The sequence below is a fragment of the Pezoporus occidentalis genome, unplaced genomic scaffold, assembly GCF_034315485.1.
Source record: "Pezoporus occidentalis ecotype Australia unplaced genomic scaffold, CSIRO_AGI_Poc_V1 ctg142, whole genome shotgun sequence".
Classification (NCBI taxonomy): domain Eukaryota; kingdom Metazoa; phylum Chordata; class Aves; order Psittaciformes; family Psittacidae; genus Pezoporus; species Pezoporus occidentalis.
Genome location: NW_026913230.1, coordinates 715,574 through 731,598, shown reverse-complemented (window position 1 = coordinate 731,598; position 16,025 = coordinate 715,574). Strand labels below are relative to the sequence as shown.

The window sequence follows — 16,025 nt, the reverse complement described above, 5'->3', positions numbered from 1 at the left end:
GAAGAATCCCCCAAAGCCCAGTACAACGTCTGATCTCTATCTATATGCTGCAATCTCTCCCTGCTGCCTCCCTCTCTTTTCTCTGCCTCCTGCCTTTTCAGGACAGGGACCACTTTTTCATCCTCTGTTCAGCGCCGAGCACCCCGGGGGCTTGTTGGCAGGAGCTGGGGTTTCTGGGGGCTCCCCAATACAAACAACAACAACCTTCAAAGTGCCTCTCCGCATGCAGCTGCTCCGAGGGCAGATTCAGGTTTCCCCCACCCCCTTCTCCCCATCCCTCCTTGCAACACCCACCTGGCAGCTAGTTAAAAACAACCTTTGGGTTTTTCAGGTGTGTTGGAGGGATTTACCTGACATATTCTGCCCTACCTCTCCCCAACCCCACAGTTGAGTTGGATTTGATGGCAATACGAGTTAATCTAACAGTAAAACGCTCTGCAATTATTTGGCTCTAAGGCTTGGGTCCTTGCCCAGCCCTGACATACACACACACACACGCAAGTTCACTTCTCCAGCGAGGGAGCGGGCGATGCCTCTCCTCTTCCTCCTCCTCCAGTCCGTCACGGAAGGGCTGGCTCTTCAGCGAGGGAGTTCCACCTCCTGCAACTTTCTCCCTGGCTGCTCTCAACCTGTGCTGCCGGAGTTCCAGCCAGCAAAACCCTTTCCTGCAGGGATTTCTCCGAGCCCGCTCCTCTGATTTCCAGCGCCATGGACCCCCGGCAGCCGGCAAGGTGCTGCTGCGGGAGAGGATTTTCAGCCGTGCGAGCAGAGAGGCAGTAAACTTCAGGAGAGGTCTCTCTCCTGTTGCAACAGGTAAGGCACGCTGCTGGCTGGTGTGGGAAGTTGAAATGACTCAGGGAGCAGTCTGTACAGCATGGATGGAGGAAGGCATGGAGGATGCAGAGATTTAGTCATGAAACTGCTTTTGCATGTGAGTAACTTTTGCTGGAAACAAGAGTTATCCTAAAGATACGGGTTTGGGATGCAAAGGGAGAGACTTTCATCTCTTTCTCCCTCCTGGGAGGTTGTAGAAGGAGACAGGAAAAGCTTTATCTGTATTTGCATCTGGTTTTAGCTGGGAAATTTTATCATGCTGCAGCCAGTTTGCACTACCTGGAGTGGGTGGGCTCCAGGTAGCAAAGGCAAAATCCACACTGTTGAGCAAGGCAGGTGAGGAGGGACTGAATAGAGACACGCTCCAGGTGTCTGAATGGGGCCAGATTTCTGCAGGGATCATGCTCGTGCTGGAGTCAATGGATGTGCTGCTGCAGGAGCAGTGATGGCGTCCGGCTGTAGGTTTGGTTGTTGGTACAACTGCGCTAACTGGGGTGAGGCGGTGCCGCTCCAAGCTCTGTCTCCGTGTTCCCTATTAATCCAGTTGGGGATCCCTGAGTATAGCCAGGGTGTTGGTATTTCCCCAGCCCTGCATCCCTGCATTCCCAGGCAAGAGCTCGTTGTCTGTCCTGGTCCCACTCCACAACACACAGGAGAGCCAGGGAGCTGAATTGAGAACCACCATCCTTACTCCACACAGGAGCATGTATGTAAAGGTGTGTGTATTTGCACCAGCTTTGTTCACTCTCTGGTGCCTGACGCCAAAATAAGATAAGATCCCAGGGCAAATCCCATCCCAGTTCAGGGCATGCAGGAATTATCTCCAGCATGCGTGTGCGGCGATGAAAGACATGAAAATGCAGGAGGGAGGGAGGTCTGGGCACTTGGAGCAAGCGGGGCCCTTCCAAACAGCAGTTACCAGCTAATCAGCCTCACGGGGGAATTAGAGGCAGACCTGGTGGAGTGCAGCGCTCCAGAGGGGCAAAGATCAGCTGCCACACGACAGGGACATAACTCTTAGGAGGAGCTGGTGCTCACTTGGGTTTGCTGCTGCGAAGGGCTGAGATTTGCCAGGACTCATGGAAGCCCAGGCTGTGCGGTGGCCAGAGCTGGGCAGGCTTTGCTGGGGCAGGCAGGGCTGTGCCAATGGGTTCCTCCTTGCCCAGAGTGCCCCGGATCCAGGCAGGAGGGCATGTAGCCTACTGTGTCCGCTGCTCCGGCACTCAGAATGGCAAAGAGAGGGCATGGGATGCATTCAGAGCTGCCACAGCTCTCCAGGCTGTCAGTTAGAGAGACCTGGGAGGTTATCGGAGCCTCAGGACAGAAAGCAAACAGTCTGTATCGGGCTCCTGAGGAAGGCTGGGCTGTCTCGGTATTCGGGGAGGTAAAAATCACTGTGCTTGGTATTGTGCACCCTTATCATCGCCTAATGCTCAGCGCACCTCGCCTTATCGGAACAGTTCAGGGACATCCGCCTGTCTGATAAGAGGTTGGGGTTCCTGAGGGTCTGAGCATGCAAGAGGTTTCTATCCCAGCCAGGGGCTTCAGTCTCTCCTTCTCCCCATGTTCTTCTCGTACCCTAATGCGCTCTGTAACATAGCAAAAGTGAGCCAAACCGCTCTGCCTGCAAAGGGATCTGCTCCTCTCCCGAGCCTTTCCCATAGCTACAGCTTGCAGCACGAATGCGTTTCAAATCCTAACTCTCAGAGCCCAGCGCGTCTCCCAGCCCTGCAAACAAACAAGCACCATTCATGTACGAAGGGAGAGTTCAAAGGAGGCGTAACACCTGGAATCAAACATCTGTTAGAAACTAATGCATTTTGCATCCTACGCTCCTGCCAACTGCTCCAAGGCAAGTCCTAGAGGATCGTTCCAGCTACCTCCATGCTACAGAAATGGCATTCCCTGCTCTGCGCGCCTCACTTTGTGTTTTTGCCACGTGTGGAGTACACGAGTGCAGCTGCACCTCGAGCAGCAGTGGGCTTTCTTCTCTACCATGCACAAGCATAAGAGAATTAAACACCCTCAGCCTATTTTTTTCCCTTTTAAACTGGGTTGGCAACACCGATGCTCCATTGTCTATTAGCAAGCTGATGTGCTGAGCAAGCCATTTTTCCTCTCAACCACACTTTTTCCTTGGCAATGGGGCAGGTACTGGTTTATTAGCAAAGAAACTTTCCTAATTCTTGGGAGCAGGAGCTCCAGGGAGGGGCAGGCTGCGCGGGCTGTTAGGAAGGTTTGTAGCTCAGAAATGAACAAGCAGCAGGTTTGAAACAAACCAAAGGAAGTTTGGTTTTTTCTCCTTTTCCACACAGAGGGCATAATTAAATTCTGGAACACATTGCCACAGGATATTGCAGAGGCCAAAAGTGTACTTGGCTTCAAACAAAGTTCGATCCACTTGGGATGGATAGCTCCAGTGGAGGTGTTAAACGCAACAGCCCAAGCAAGAGCCACCATGTACTTCCAATGATGCTGGAGAGTGTGAGAAGGAGCACATTACATGTGCCTTGTTTCTTGTGTTCCTCCTAAGCAATCAGAACTGGCCATTTGGGATGGCCAAGTGTAGCTATTTTGATGTATGTTGTGGGACTATTTTGGACTGAGCAGGTTGTACCTTGGATAGATGCTGTGACTCAGGCAGCCTGGGATACGCCGGTAATGCCATGAATAGATGCTCCATATGCTCAGGTTGACAGGGACGTTGTGTGCCCAGCCTGGTATCTGGTTGTCTCAGGGGCTGCAAGCAGCAGCCATGCACCCCTGCCTGCTCCACAGAGGTGTTGCAGTGGTGAGAGCTTTCACAAGTGTGTTTCCAGCAGACAGTCCGGAGCGGGAGGTAGCACCTTGTGCTGGGGAAATAATGAGAGCTGACAAGGACACGCTGTGGCAATGAGGCCAGCCTGGGCAAACATGCCTGTCTCGGGAGTTAATCTTTTCTCTGGTGAAACCTTGAGCTCCCCAGGCCACAGGCTGGCTTTGCATCAGCAGTGGGTATAGCAGAAGGTGGGCTGCTGCAGGCAGGTTTCCCAAGGGCAGGCAGGTTTGGGAGCTGAAGGTTTTCTATCAGCTTGCAGGTATCCCTTTGATACAGGGGATTTCTGCAGCGCAGCTACTGGCATCCCAACCAGCCATCCTTTTACAAGGGAGGATCATGCCCTGAGCATCTCATTCATTCTCTGTCCTCTGTGTCCTTACACTGCCTCTGAGCACAGGAGAGGGATGGGAAGGAGCAGCACAAGGCAGACAGATGGCAACAGAGTGAAGGAGGCTGTAGGCAGAGCGGAAAGCTGTTCTCCGTGCTCACCTTCAGGCACCAGAAGGGAAAGACCAGCAGGGTACTGGGCATGGGGATGAGAAGATCTTCGTATCAGTGCAGGGACAGGTCTGTGGGTGAATGACAATTGCCTGGTAGGAGAGGAAAAGGTGAGGGAGGAGGCACGGTGGCCAGGGCTGTGCTGCAGGGCACAGAAGTCAAGGTCCATATCCTACTGGGTGCCGGGGCTCCTTGCCTGCATCCAGCAGGGCACATGGCCCCCTCACCCAGCCCTTCGTGCCAAGATGCTCTTGGACTCCCTCCCAACAAATCTGACTGATCATAGGATAACATGTATTCTACATGGAAGAGCAGAGGGGAGAGGCTGAGTAGCTGTGTGGTACTTAGTTGCTGGCTGGGGTTTAAACCACAACATCCCCACAGGGAAGTACAGAAAGGGCATCAGAAGACTACCAGCACTCAGGTGATGTAGCCAGTGTCCTCACTGCAAACATCCAGGTTGAGTTAAGGTGTGGATGAGAACTTACAGGGTCAAAGAGCTCAGCGTTAGAGCCCCTTCAAACACTGGGCAGAGCTGGTCCCCTCGGGTGGGAGCTGAGCCCAGCCTGGGTTCACAGTTCTGGTGGGTCAGATGGGAGTTTTCTGGAATCCCAGAAAAGATCTTGCAGGCTTTGCAGCACCTAAATAAACAGCTGTTTTGTGAGCAGCAGAACTCATGAAGCTTGGTTGCCTGGGGCACTCTCTCTTGTGTGGATTCTCTGATGTCTAATAATCGGGTTGGGCTCACATTAGAGCCTTTTCTTCCAGCTGGGAGTCCTAATTTGGATTTCTCTCCTCTCTCCTGATGCTTTCCACAAGCTTGTGCAAACCTAACTCCTTTCAAGTCCTTGCCTATCTGGTTAAATTTGGCTAAAACTGGCCAGTGAATCCTAAAGGCAGCAGGGAGGATTGATAATGTGATCCCACACACCAGCTTCCCTCAGCAGTCTACAGACAGGGCAGTGATTATCAATGCAAGATAATTTGCATCCCAAGCATGAGGAAAATGAGAAAGGCTCAGTGTGAGTTTTGGCAGGAGAAAGCAATCAAGAAAGAGCCCAGGCTCCCTTGTGGGCTCTCGCAGGCTGTGCTGATGGTCACGGCATACCTGCTGGGCCAGCTAGTTTGCAGTGACCGAGGTATGTGGCCTTTGGCACTAACAGCTTCCATGGGAGCTGAATCCCTTGGAGAGAGGTGCACAGTCCGGGCAGCAGCAGAGATGGGATGTGCTCACATGGGTGCTTTGCACTCTGCAGCAGGTTCTTGTGCCAACATGTTTGGGGTCCTGCACTGTGGTGCCCAGCCCCTGGATCCCTCGCATCCTGCAATGTGAGCAGCTCCCACGGAGACTCCTTGCCACCAAGCACTTCCCATCTCCAGCCCCAAGGGCTGTTTCTTTTCACAAGGAGCAGGTACCTGTTCCCATTAGAGCCACCAGTGGGATATGCTGTTTCCTCCTTGTCTCCTGGTTGCCCTGCCTGCTCTGCTTGGCAGAGATAACCAGGGAGGTGTTGGAGGGTGGCGGCTATCTGTGCAATGGCAGCTTCTGGACCACAGGAGGGTTTTACTCCCTTGCTGCTGATAACTGGAGAGGGCAGGAAGTGATCAGTGAGGAGGGAAAAGCAGCTGATCTTTGGGGGGAAAGCAGGGGAAGGGGATTAGGAATAATGCCCTTGGCACAGGGAAGTCAACCTCCCTGTCACACTTTTCTCTGTGACGGGAGCCAGCAGCAAGGCAGTGGGGACTGCACTGACCCCCCCAGGCCTCCTCCCATAACCCCAGACCCCTATTGAGGGCTCCAAGTTCTGGAACTGAATGATTAACTCTTGCTCTAGAATGATGTCGCAATGCCAAGGCAGATAAAGATCACTGACCCTTATAACTCTATGGGGAATTCAAGCCTGTTCAAGTCCTCCTGTGCCTAACAGACGAGCTCCAGAAGGCTTACAACAATGACAGAGAAATCTCAGCTATGTGACATACCTGAGCCAGGCTTAGGTGTTGGCAGCAGTACAAAATCAGGCTCTCCCTGGGTTTGTCAGATCATTGGACAGAAATGAACATCACGGGTGGAAAGCCGACAAGAGAAAGTCTTTGGCTTCACATACACGAAGCCTTGTTCATGGACAGAGGATGGCTCAGAGGTACTGATACATAGCACCTGCTTGCTCCAGTGGAGGAGCAAACCAGGGCAGCAGGTAGAGCAGCTGGAGGAGGCCACTGTAAGATGTCCTGGAGGAAGGTGCATTTAGAGCCAGTCTGGATCTGAGCATCCAACTTGTGAACAGCTGGCACAGTGACAAAGGTGGCAAAAGCATTCAGCTGTATGGGGAAAGGATGAGTTGGACATCAGCGTAACTAAACACTTCCCAGCACCCTTCCCATGGGGAAGACCATCCCACTCTCTCCTCTTACACTCAACTAAATCACATCTGGCACATCTGCCTTCACCTCTACAGCACCATGTTCCTGCTATCATCCCTGAGCAGTGGTGCCAGCAGGACCCCTCATAGGTCCACTGGCTGTGGCAGATTAGACCCAGGGAAAGCGTTTTTTACCAATGCCTGTAGCAGCACAGGCTGGATAGAGAAAAAGGGTGTCCCAGCACCGTGCCAGGTCCAGATTGCCCTACACAAGTCAATGACCCACAGGTTTCTCCCAGACTCCTTCAAGAGAGTCTCTATTCCTCCAACACATCTTAGATGCTGCCAGCCCAAGTTCCCCAGGTTTAAAGCTGCCTAGCTGGCAGATGATGAGGAGCATCTCAGTGGTTCTCATAGGACTGTATCCATTCTGCTCAGAGCCATATATGTGATTACCCTGCCACGCTGAGCAGCCCAAGCAAGAGTCCCTGCCCCACTCACCACCATGACACTCATCAAACCCCACTCACCACCATGACACTCATTAATCCCATGAGCAGTTTCCCTGCAGCTGAGAAGACCCTGGTACAGCCCACCCCATCACCACGCAGACACTTTACCACCAGGAATGGAGCTGAACCATGAAATCATTTCACTGCAGGGTCCATGCGCTGCCCATGGGCCACTCACTGCGTGACAGCAGTATCATTTCCCAGGTCACTCGGAGCAAGGGCAGACCTTGGTTGTAAAAGGCACGCGCTCCAGGTTTTACATGATCAGCCACCTTGCTCCAGGCTGTCTAGCAATTTGGAAACAACTTCCAAAGGTCTGTCCAAGCCATTCGGAGATGGGAAAGTGGAGATGGGGAAGGAACAGCCCAACTGCGCCCTGGTGGAATCTGCAAGTCCAGCAAAAAGCTGTACCCACACTAACACAGCCCCCAAGCAGGCTGGTGCAAAACACGGTTCTGCAACGCCAGCCCTAAGAAAACCATCCACAGACACTGGGAAACCCTGAGAAGTTGAGAAAGGAAACATCGTCACTTCAGGGGCTCTTTTCATTAGTTTTCTGGCTTTCTGAAGTACCTCCAGGATGTGTTTCTTGTTTTGCTGCAAAACCAATCAGAGACTGCACAACCGAATGCAGGAGGAGGATCTCCAAGGAAAATGCTAGCTGCTAGCCTGGATTCAGCACCCCATTCAAAGAAACACTGTCGAGGTGATGGGAAAAGCTCAATCCCATTGCTTGGGAAGGGACGGCAGAGAAGAGGACAAATACCAGCCAAGCAGCCCAGCCTCCATGCAGGGTGTACATGGGTTATTTCAGTGCTGGGAATCAAAACATCTCACAGACATAGCTCAACACCTGTACAAGGAGTGTGCTTTTTAATCTGTGACTTTCTAACATTAGAAACCCAGGGAATGTTTCCTGATTGATCCTATTTGGCAGGCAACTGTAAGGATAATGCCCCAGCTACAGCTGAACCCCTTCTGCTCAACTACCACCTGAGCTAGGAGAAGACAGAGCCCCAACTCCTGTTCACTTTCCCAAAGCCTTGTACCCACCATCTTACATGATTTACTTCCTTTGCTCTCTGTCTATTCCCCAGTGACCATTGAAATTCAGACCTACCATTAAACTTCCCTATCATTGATAATTCAACTAACCAAGTGCATCTCCATTCTCCTCCCCAGCTCTTACTGCAACAAAGACATTGATGTGTTTGGGGGTGGTTTTGATCAGTACCTGTCCTGGGGAGAAACTGTTTCCTGTAGTGAAGAAAAAAAGGGAGAAAAAGGGGAGGGAGGAGCAAAAGAGAAAGAAAGAGAGTTTGGGATGTGTGCTGATGAAAGAGCAATAAGGAAAGAGTTGTCCTTATTTTCCCATGAAAATGACTATTTTTCCCTCATCTTCTGATCTCAGAACTTTGGGCTAAACCCCCACCACAGCTAGCGAGGGGAATGCTGCTCTTGGTGCACTCAGCTCACTTTGTTTTGTGTTTTGGGCTTTTACTGCTTTTAAATGCTCCTCTTGAAGGGAATCAAAAGGTGGGGCTGGGGCCACACCTGCTTCCTGGCAGGATGCAGCTCTTTTCTGCCGTATTTGTGACAAACAGAGCAGCCTGCACATCACAGGAGACCCGAAGGAGGACCCTCCAGAGGACCCTTCCCCATAGCCATGCCCCAGCCGCACATCCCAAGCAGATGGAGTAGGTACCCTGCACCGATCCCCTCCAATCCCCCATCTCCACCACCTCCCCACGCACACACTTTGAACCTCAATGCTATGTTTGTTCCTTCATTTCAAACCAACAGATTTGGGCATGTCTTTGACAGAGGATCACAATTTGGATGTTAAATTTAGACACGCACTTGGGCTCCGATTGGAGATAGAGTGTTTACTCTTTTTGCGGCAACTTTGCATCTACAGGGCTGAAAGCGAAGCCCCTCAAGGCTCTCTGATCCTTGGCTGGTGATTAGGAGGGGAGGCTGAATCACCACATAATGATGCTCTGGTATTTCCCTCTGTCGGGAGGTGCCTTACCTTCCCCACTCCATCCCACCAATGGCCTTTCTCCAACACATCTGGCAGCCCCAAACTGAAGGGTATGTCCCTTGCCATGGGTCCCATGGATCACGCACTCTTTACTCTCAGCACAAGGACATGGGGTAGCACAGCTCAGAAAAACAGGCAAATTATTTCTCTTAATCTACGTGAATAATCCATCACATGCAGTTGCTTTCACCCAGTTTCAACGTGGAGATCCTTGAACTCCATTGCAAGGACCCTTGAACGTGGCAGCGCTTCCCCTCCTTGGCAGCCATCTTCATCTGGGATTTTAAGGGCTAGTAAATTGATTTTATGCTGATTTCATGTTATACACAGCTTGACAAGAGTCATAGAAACCCACCCCATCTCTCCTAGTTCGTTACTGTCACTTTCTGGGGCTGTTCCAATGGGGCTTTCCCTGGAGCTAAGCCAAGGCAGTAGTTGAGCAGATTTCCCCCCTGTTCAGAGCACTGTGCCCAATTTTCCCGTTGAGCTTCACTACGGCCTTTGGAAATGTCCCAGTCCCACTTCTGGATGGTTTTGCTTTGTGAATCCAGTGTGAATGATCCCAGAAGCAGGAGACAGAGTAGAGGCAGTAGGGTTATCTCCTGGGAGATCTATTACTTTTACTTTTACATTAAAGCCATGTTGGAGCAAGAGAAACAAGACATCCAGTGTGTCATAGTTTCCCAGTGCAACCTAGTAAAGAAGAAACTCCAGGCTACAAACAATAGGTGGTGGTTTCCAGTCCTGGAGTGAGAATTTGCAGGCTCTCCTCAGGACACTCAACTATCATCAGGAAAACTCTTGAAGGATGCTAGTGTCAACAACCCTCTCCATTTCATTCTTTTATCAAAGGATAAAATAAGAGAGCACAAACATGGGCTTGTGTGAAACTGCTCAATCAGCAGTATGATTTCACAGCAATATTGATACAGAAATTGTCCAAGCAGATGCACGTGCAGTAATAAAGGTGATTAAATAACATCTCAGAGCACAGCCAGTCTATGTCAGGGGACACAACAGGCTCTCCTTGCTAGTGTTAGGGCTTTGGACGTGGGTCCTGCCACAGAGGGAAGCTATGAGACTGTAAAATCTGACAGCGATGACTTCTAGAAAACTCTCCCTAAGTTTTGACTGTGCCTTTCGAAGTTTCAGACCATTTCCAGAGGAAATGAGGCTTCTGCACCATGTGCATAGTTACTCTCCATCCTCATAATAACTGCTGAAGCCATTGATTGCTTTCAGCCCAGCTTGTAATTGAGAGCAAAGCTCTCAGAAATATGAAGTCATGACAGGTTTTGCAAAGTAATTAGCTGGACAGAGGAGTAAAACTCTGCTTATGCCCCCACAGAGGAAAAAACAGCAATGTAAGTAAAGCCTTTCTTAGATGTCAGGAAATCTATAGGCAAGAGTGAGGTTAAGGACATTCCAGAAGAGATTCAGAAGAAAGTTTGCGTCTTGTTAAATGCCAGAAAACCTACTCCTTGCTCAAGGTTATCCTCCCATATTGAATTGCTGGTGCCCGAGAAGGTATGTGCTCTAGCTTCGGCTTTTCTTGTGGTTATGAAGTTCATAACGTCTCTGCCTTGTGGGTTTTCTGATGTCTTATAAGAGATGAGTTCACATTGCCATTTCAGTACAATTCAATTAAAAAGTCAATTAGCCCAGATACAAAGCGATTGGCTTCATTAATTCTGCTGTTATGGAACAACACTGGTTTTTGTTGCTGTTTTATTCTGCTGTCTTATTCTGCTCTAAATTGTATGTGACTTTTCCTGCTCCACAGTCTAGTAGACACACGCGCATGCAGCACGCATACATCTTCTTTCCAGGTTCAGCAGTTGAAAATGTTGGAAGGGAGCAGCTCTAGGCAAGTCCCTACATGCTGCAAAGCTCCTAAGCGCTGTTAAGTAACAAGCAGAGCTTTTAAGAACATGGTTTTCAACTTCTCAGAAGGAACCACATGCCTTTCTGGATCACCTAGCCCTGTCCTCCAAGATTTTCTTTCATTTGCTGTGCATTTGAGACTATGTTGTATTTCCTAGAAGTGAAATTCTGTTGTAGAAAAGAACGAGCATGAATTTTGTCAAGTCCAAATTGAGTTTTCTCTATAAATTCTGGTAGTTTCACTTCAGCTTCCAACCATTTGTTTCCAAAAGTAATGACCATAACAGAGAGATCACAGGATGGTTGGTATTGATGTACCAAGAGAAAAAGGATTTGCAGGAAGAATGAGATGTATTTATTGCTAATTAGATATCTCAGTGAGAGAACATGACACATATTGTTAGACAGACTCCAACAATTTGTCCCTAACATTCAACTTGACTTATAAATGGAACTAGTTCTGGCCTTTAAAGAGATGAGTCTTGAAAAACTGTCTGGAAAAACAAGTCTTCCCTGTTTCAATTAGGAATGTGCCAAGTGACTGGCAGGTACTTGATATGTAATTTAAATTCAAAAGAGGAAGAAACAGTTCTAGATAAAAATCTCCTGGGATATCTAGGGGAAATATATGCACCTATATTTAGCTTATCCCTGGTTTCAACCCCTAAATGCACACACAGCAGCACACACTTAGATTTTAAAAAGAACAGACCTTGATCCTTTAACAAGCTCTGCAGAGCTCACTAATAAAGTTACATCCTTGTTAATCATGTAGGTGCTCCCCAGTTCCTTCTTTGATACACCTTGTTCAGAGAGATAACTCATGGAGCCGCAGATGTTCAGGAGTCATCAGAGAAGGAAGCTGATGGCAGGTGGTCATGGATTGCAGATCCTCTGCAGGAATCCTGACCCTGGGGCTTCGCCGTGAGAAGGGAGGAACCAAAGAGATTACTCAATGGCTGAGGGTGACACGGTCAAAGTGTCTTGCTAGAAATGTGTTCTTTAAGCACAGAGGAGGCAGCTGGGGTCAGATCTGTGAATTAGAAGAATTTTACAATAACTGGGATATAACTTGACTAGGACCTGAGCTAAAGCTGTCAAAAAGGCCACATTGTAGAGCTGGCTATTCAGAAGGAATTTGTACAACATAGGAGGGCACCTCTGCTGGGGAAGAACGGATTGCTGTAGCAGGGGGAGAGGAAAGGGAAAAGAAGCCATGGGAGAGACATCAAATCACAGTTTGTATACTGACTCTTGAAAATACTTTGCAAGAACTTGTGTGGAGAGACATGTTAAGATGGAGAAGGGAGGATGGACAAACAAAACAGACATGAGGTTTGGATTGCGGGTGGAGAGTTCTTTGCTCTTTGACTGGGGAAAAGGCAGAATGAAAGGAGGGAGAGATCATTCATCAGCCTGATCGGAGCATTTTGCATGGTTCTTCACATTTTGCTGTCTACAAGAATAAAAACTGAAGGAGAAAAAGTGAATGGATCTGAGCAAGCATGGAGATGTGGAGGGACAGATCTCTCACTGGGACAGAGGGAAGAAGAGCTGAGCTAACAACTGTATCAGCAAAGGTTGGGGTAGAGAGAGCAGGGAGGTGATGCTCAACTCATGGGGACTTTTTGTCTAACACACTGCCATTAATAAAAATTACCAATGCTCTTCCTTTAACATCTGCAGGACCCAAGGAGACACCACACCATGGAAGTCACTACCAGGAGGTACTTCCTGAGTTTTGCTGTTTTCCTGATGCACTGTGTGGTCCACAAGGCGAGCTGTGAAAAAGGCAAGACTTCCCCTCTGCACTTCACCCACTTCTTCTACAATGCCACCATCTACGAGAATTCAGCCCCCAAGACCTATGTGGAGAGCTATGTCAAAATGGGTATTTACAAGACAGACCCTGAATGGGACATCAGATACAGAATAGCCTCTGGAGATAGCACTGGTCTCTTTAAAACAGAGGAGCACGTGATTGGGGATTTCTGCTTCTTGAGAATAAGAACCAGGAGCAGCAACACAGCACTTTTAAACCGGGAGGTCAAAGACAGTTATATGTTAATAATCAAGGCCACAGAGAGCACCTTTGCTTATGAAGCCTGGGCCAAAGTCTTGATCCACATTCTGGACAGAAATGACTTGAAACCTCTCTTTTCACCCCCCTCCTACAAAGTGTCCATAAGAGAAGACACTCCTCTGAAAACAGTGGTCAGCACACTCAGTGCCACTGATGCTGATGCTGGCCAGAATGCTGAGTTCTACTATGCCCTCAACACCAAGTCTGACCTATTCACTGTCCACCCCACCACAGGAGCAGTTATGACCACAGGTAGGCTGAACAGCACCCATCGAGGCAGGCACCACCTGCAGGTTTTGGCTGTGGACAGAATGAGAAAGATCACGGAGGGGAATGGCTTTGGGAACTTGGCTAGTCTCATGATCCAGGTGGAACCATCTGCCAGGAAACCCCCCTCTATCTCCGCAGTGAAAGTGATACCACCTGACTCAGCTGAAGACTTTGTCTATGCCACTCTGTCTGTAGAAAGTGGTGACTCGGAAGCAGGGATAGATTCAGTTGATTTTGTGGATGGAGATCCAGGAAGACATTTCAAAGCCATCAAATCCTACTTTGGAAGCACTGAATTCATGATTGTGTCGACCAAAGAGATCAACTGGCTGCTTTACCCATTTGGTTTCAACCTCAGTCTGCAAGCCAAGGACAAGAGCAAGCCACCATTGTTCTCTCCTATTAGAGTGATCCATATACCTCCCTCCAAGTATGTCTCTTCCAGGTTTGAGAAAGAAATGTACCGGGTCCAGCTCAGTGAATTTTCCCCAGCTGGAAGCCAAGTTGTTATGGTAAAGATAACACCCGTCTTCCCAAATCTTAAATATATTTTAAGACCTACTCCTGACAGCACAAGCTTTAAAATCAATCCTCACACTGGACTGATAACGACAGTCAGGGCAATGGACTTCCATGAGCAGTCTCATTTTAAACTTGAAGTTACAACCGTTAATAGTCATGCATCCACGTCTGTTCTCATTGACATCACTGACTGCAACAATCATGCTCCAAGTTTTAGTCAGTCTTCGTACCGGGGGGCCTTTGATGAAAATGTTCCTCCTGGTACCAGTGTATTAACAGTAAGGGCTACAGATGAAGATGAAGGAGATAATGGCTTTGTCACCTACACCATAGCCAATCAGAAATCAGTTCCCTTTGTCATTGACCCCTATTCTGGCATCATTTCCACCTCCAAGTCAATGGATTATGAGTTGATGCAGAGATGGTATCATCTGCGAGTGTGGGCATCAGATTGGGGTTCACCCTTCCGCCATGAAACAGAGGTGTATGTATCCCTCATGCTGAGCAATGTCAATGACAATGCTCCAGTGTTTGAGAAGGCAAGCTGCAGTGGCACCATCCCACGGGACTTTCCCATTGGGAGCCCCGTGGCCACAGTCTCTGCAATTGACAGTGATGAGCTGCAACATATCAAATACGAAATCAAGTCTGGTAATGAGTTACAGCATTTTGAACTGAATCCCGTCTCTGGAGTAATATCCCTTAGAATATCTCTGCAAGATCTTCCTTCTGAACAGCCACTTTTCTACTCTTTGAAAATCACTGCAACAGATGGAGAGAACTATGCTTTGCCAACATCTGTAAATATCACTGTGGTCAACCAAGGTCTCCCTGTCAAAATGCAGTGTGAAGAAACAGGAGTCTTGAAACAGCTGACAGAAACTATCATACACTCCATTGAGTCTCAATCTCAAGGCCATGGGCAGGATGATGAAACATCTCTGAACTTGCACCTTATAAACCATAATGCTCCAAAGTTTGATGATAGCTTTCCACGATCTATTGATATCATAGAGACTGTTCCCATCAACTCAACCATTGCTGACCTTTCAGCTACTGATCCTGATACTGGTTTTAATGGTAAACTGGTCTATGTAATCTCAGATGGAAATGATGACAGTTGCTTTACCATTGACCTGGAACTCGGTCTCCTTCAAGTCCTTTCTCCTCTAGATCATGAACGAACCAGCTTCTACATTCTTAACATTACTGTATATGACCTTGGCACGCCACAGAAATCATCTTGGAAACTTCTGGCTGTGAATGTGTTGGATACCAATGATAACACTCCTAAATTCCCACAAGGTGCCTACTGGGTGGCGATACCAGAACATGTAGCAACAGGGACAACAATAGCTCAACTGAAAGCAGAAGATGCTGATACAGACGACAATGGGAGAGTAAAATACTCTCTCCTAACCCCCACTGATAAGTTTGCCATTAACAGTGTCACTGGGGAAGTGACAGTTACAGGTGCCCTGGACAGAGAATTGTGGCCTTGCTATGTGCTGAAAATAGAAGCTAGGGACCAGCCCAAGACAGGCTACCAGCTATTCTCTGTTACGGATCTCACTGTGACTCTGGAGGATGTAAATGACAACACCCCGCAATGCCTCCCAGCCCTCAACAGTGTGAAAGTCCCAGAGGACCTGCCCGTGGGAACCATTCTCCTGTTTCTGGAGGCTTTTGACCCAGATGTTGGTTCTGGGGGCGAGGTGAGGTACAGCCTCATTAATGATGAGGAGATGATGTTTTATGTGGATAAGCTGACTGGGGCACTCCGGTTGGAGAAGGAGCTGGACTATGAGAAGAAGAACTCTTACAATCTAACCGTGCAGGTCAGTGACGGTGGAAAGCCCTTCTCTCGCTCTTCCCTCTGCCATCTGGAAGTGAACATCATTGATGTCAACGAGAACTTGCACCCACCACGCTTTGCCTCCTTTGTCTTCAAAGGCTGGGTGCAGGAGAACAGCCCTGAGGGCACATCAGTGATGATGGTCACAGCAAAAGATGTCGATAGGGGGAAAGATGGAGAAGTTCAATATTTCCTCCGAGAGGGCACTGGCCTGTCTGTCTTCCACATTGAAAAGGACACAGGTAATGACAACTTTGTTTAATGATGTGCCTTAAAGGCTTAAACTACATGCTGTGTTTGGCTTTTTGACCCAACAGGACAAAGTTCTATGCATTCAAATCC

General features: G+C 48.8%; 1 protein-coding gene across 1 annotated transcript in view; it reads left to right on the top strand.

The window, feature by feature from the left end:
- Positions 1-498: 498 nt before the first annotated feature.
- FAT2 (FAT atypical cadherin 2) overlaps positions 499-16,025 on the top strand; it is a 57,354-nt gene continuing 41,827 nt past the window's right edge. The window contains exons 1-2 of the mRNA XM_062609903.1: positions 499-813; positions 12,640-15,925. Coding sequence (XP_062465887.1) covers positions 12,661-15,925 — 3,265 coding nt within the window. The 5' untranslated portion in view covers positions 499-813; positions 12,640-12,660. The remainder of the gene's footprint in view (positions 814-12,639; positions 15,926-16,025) is intronic.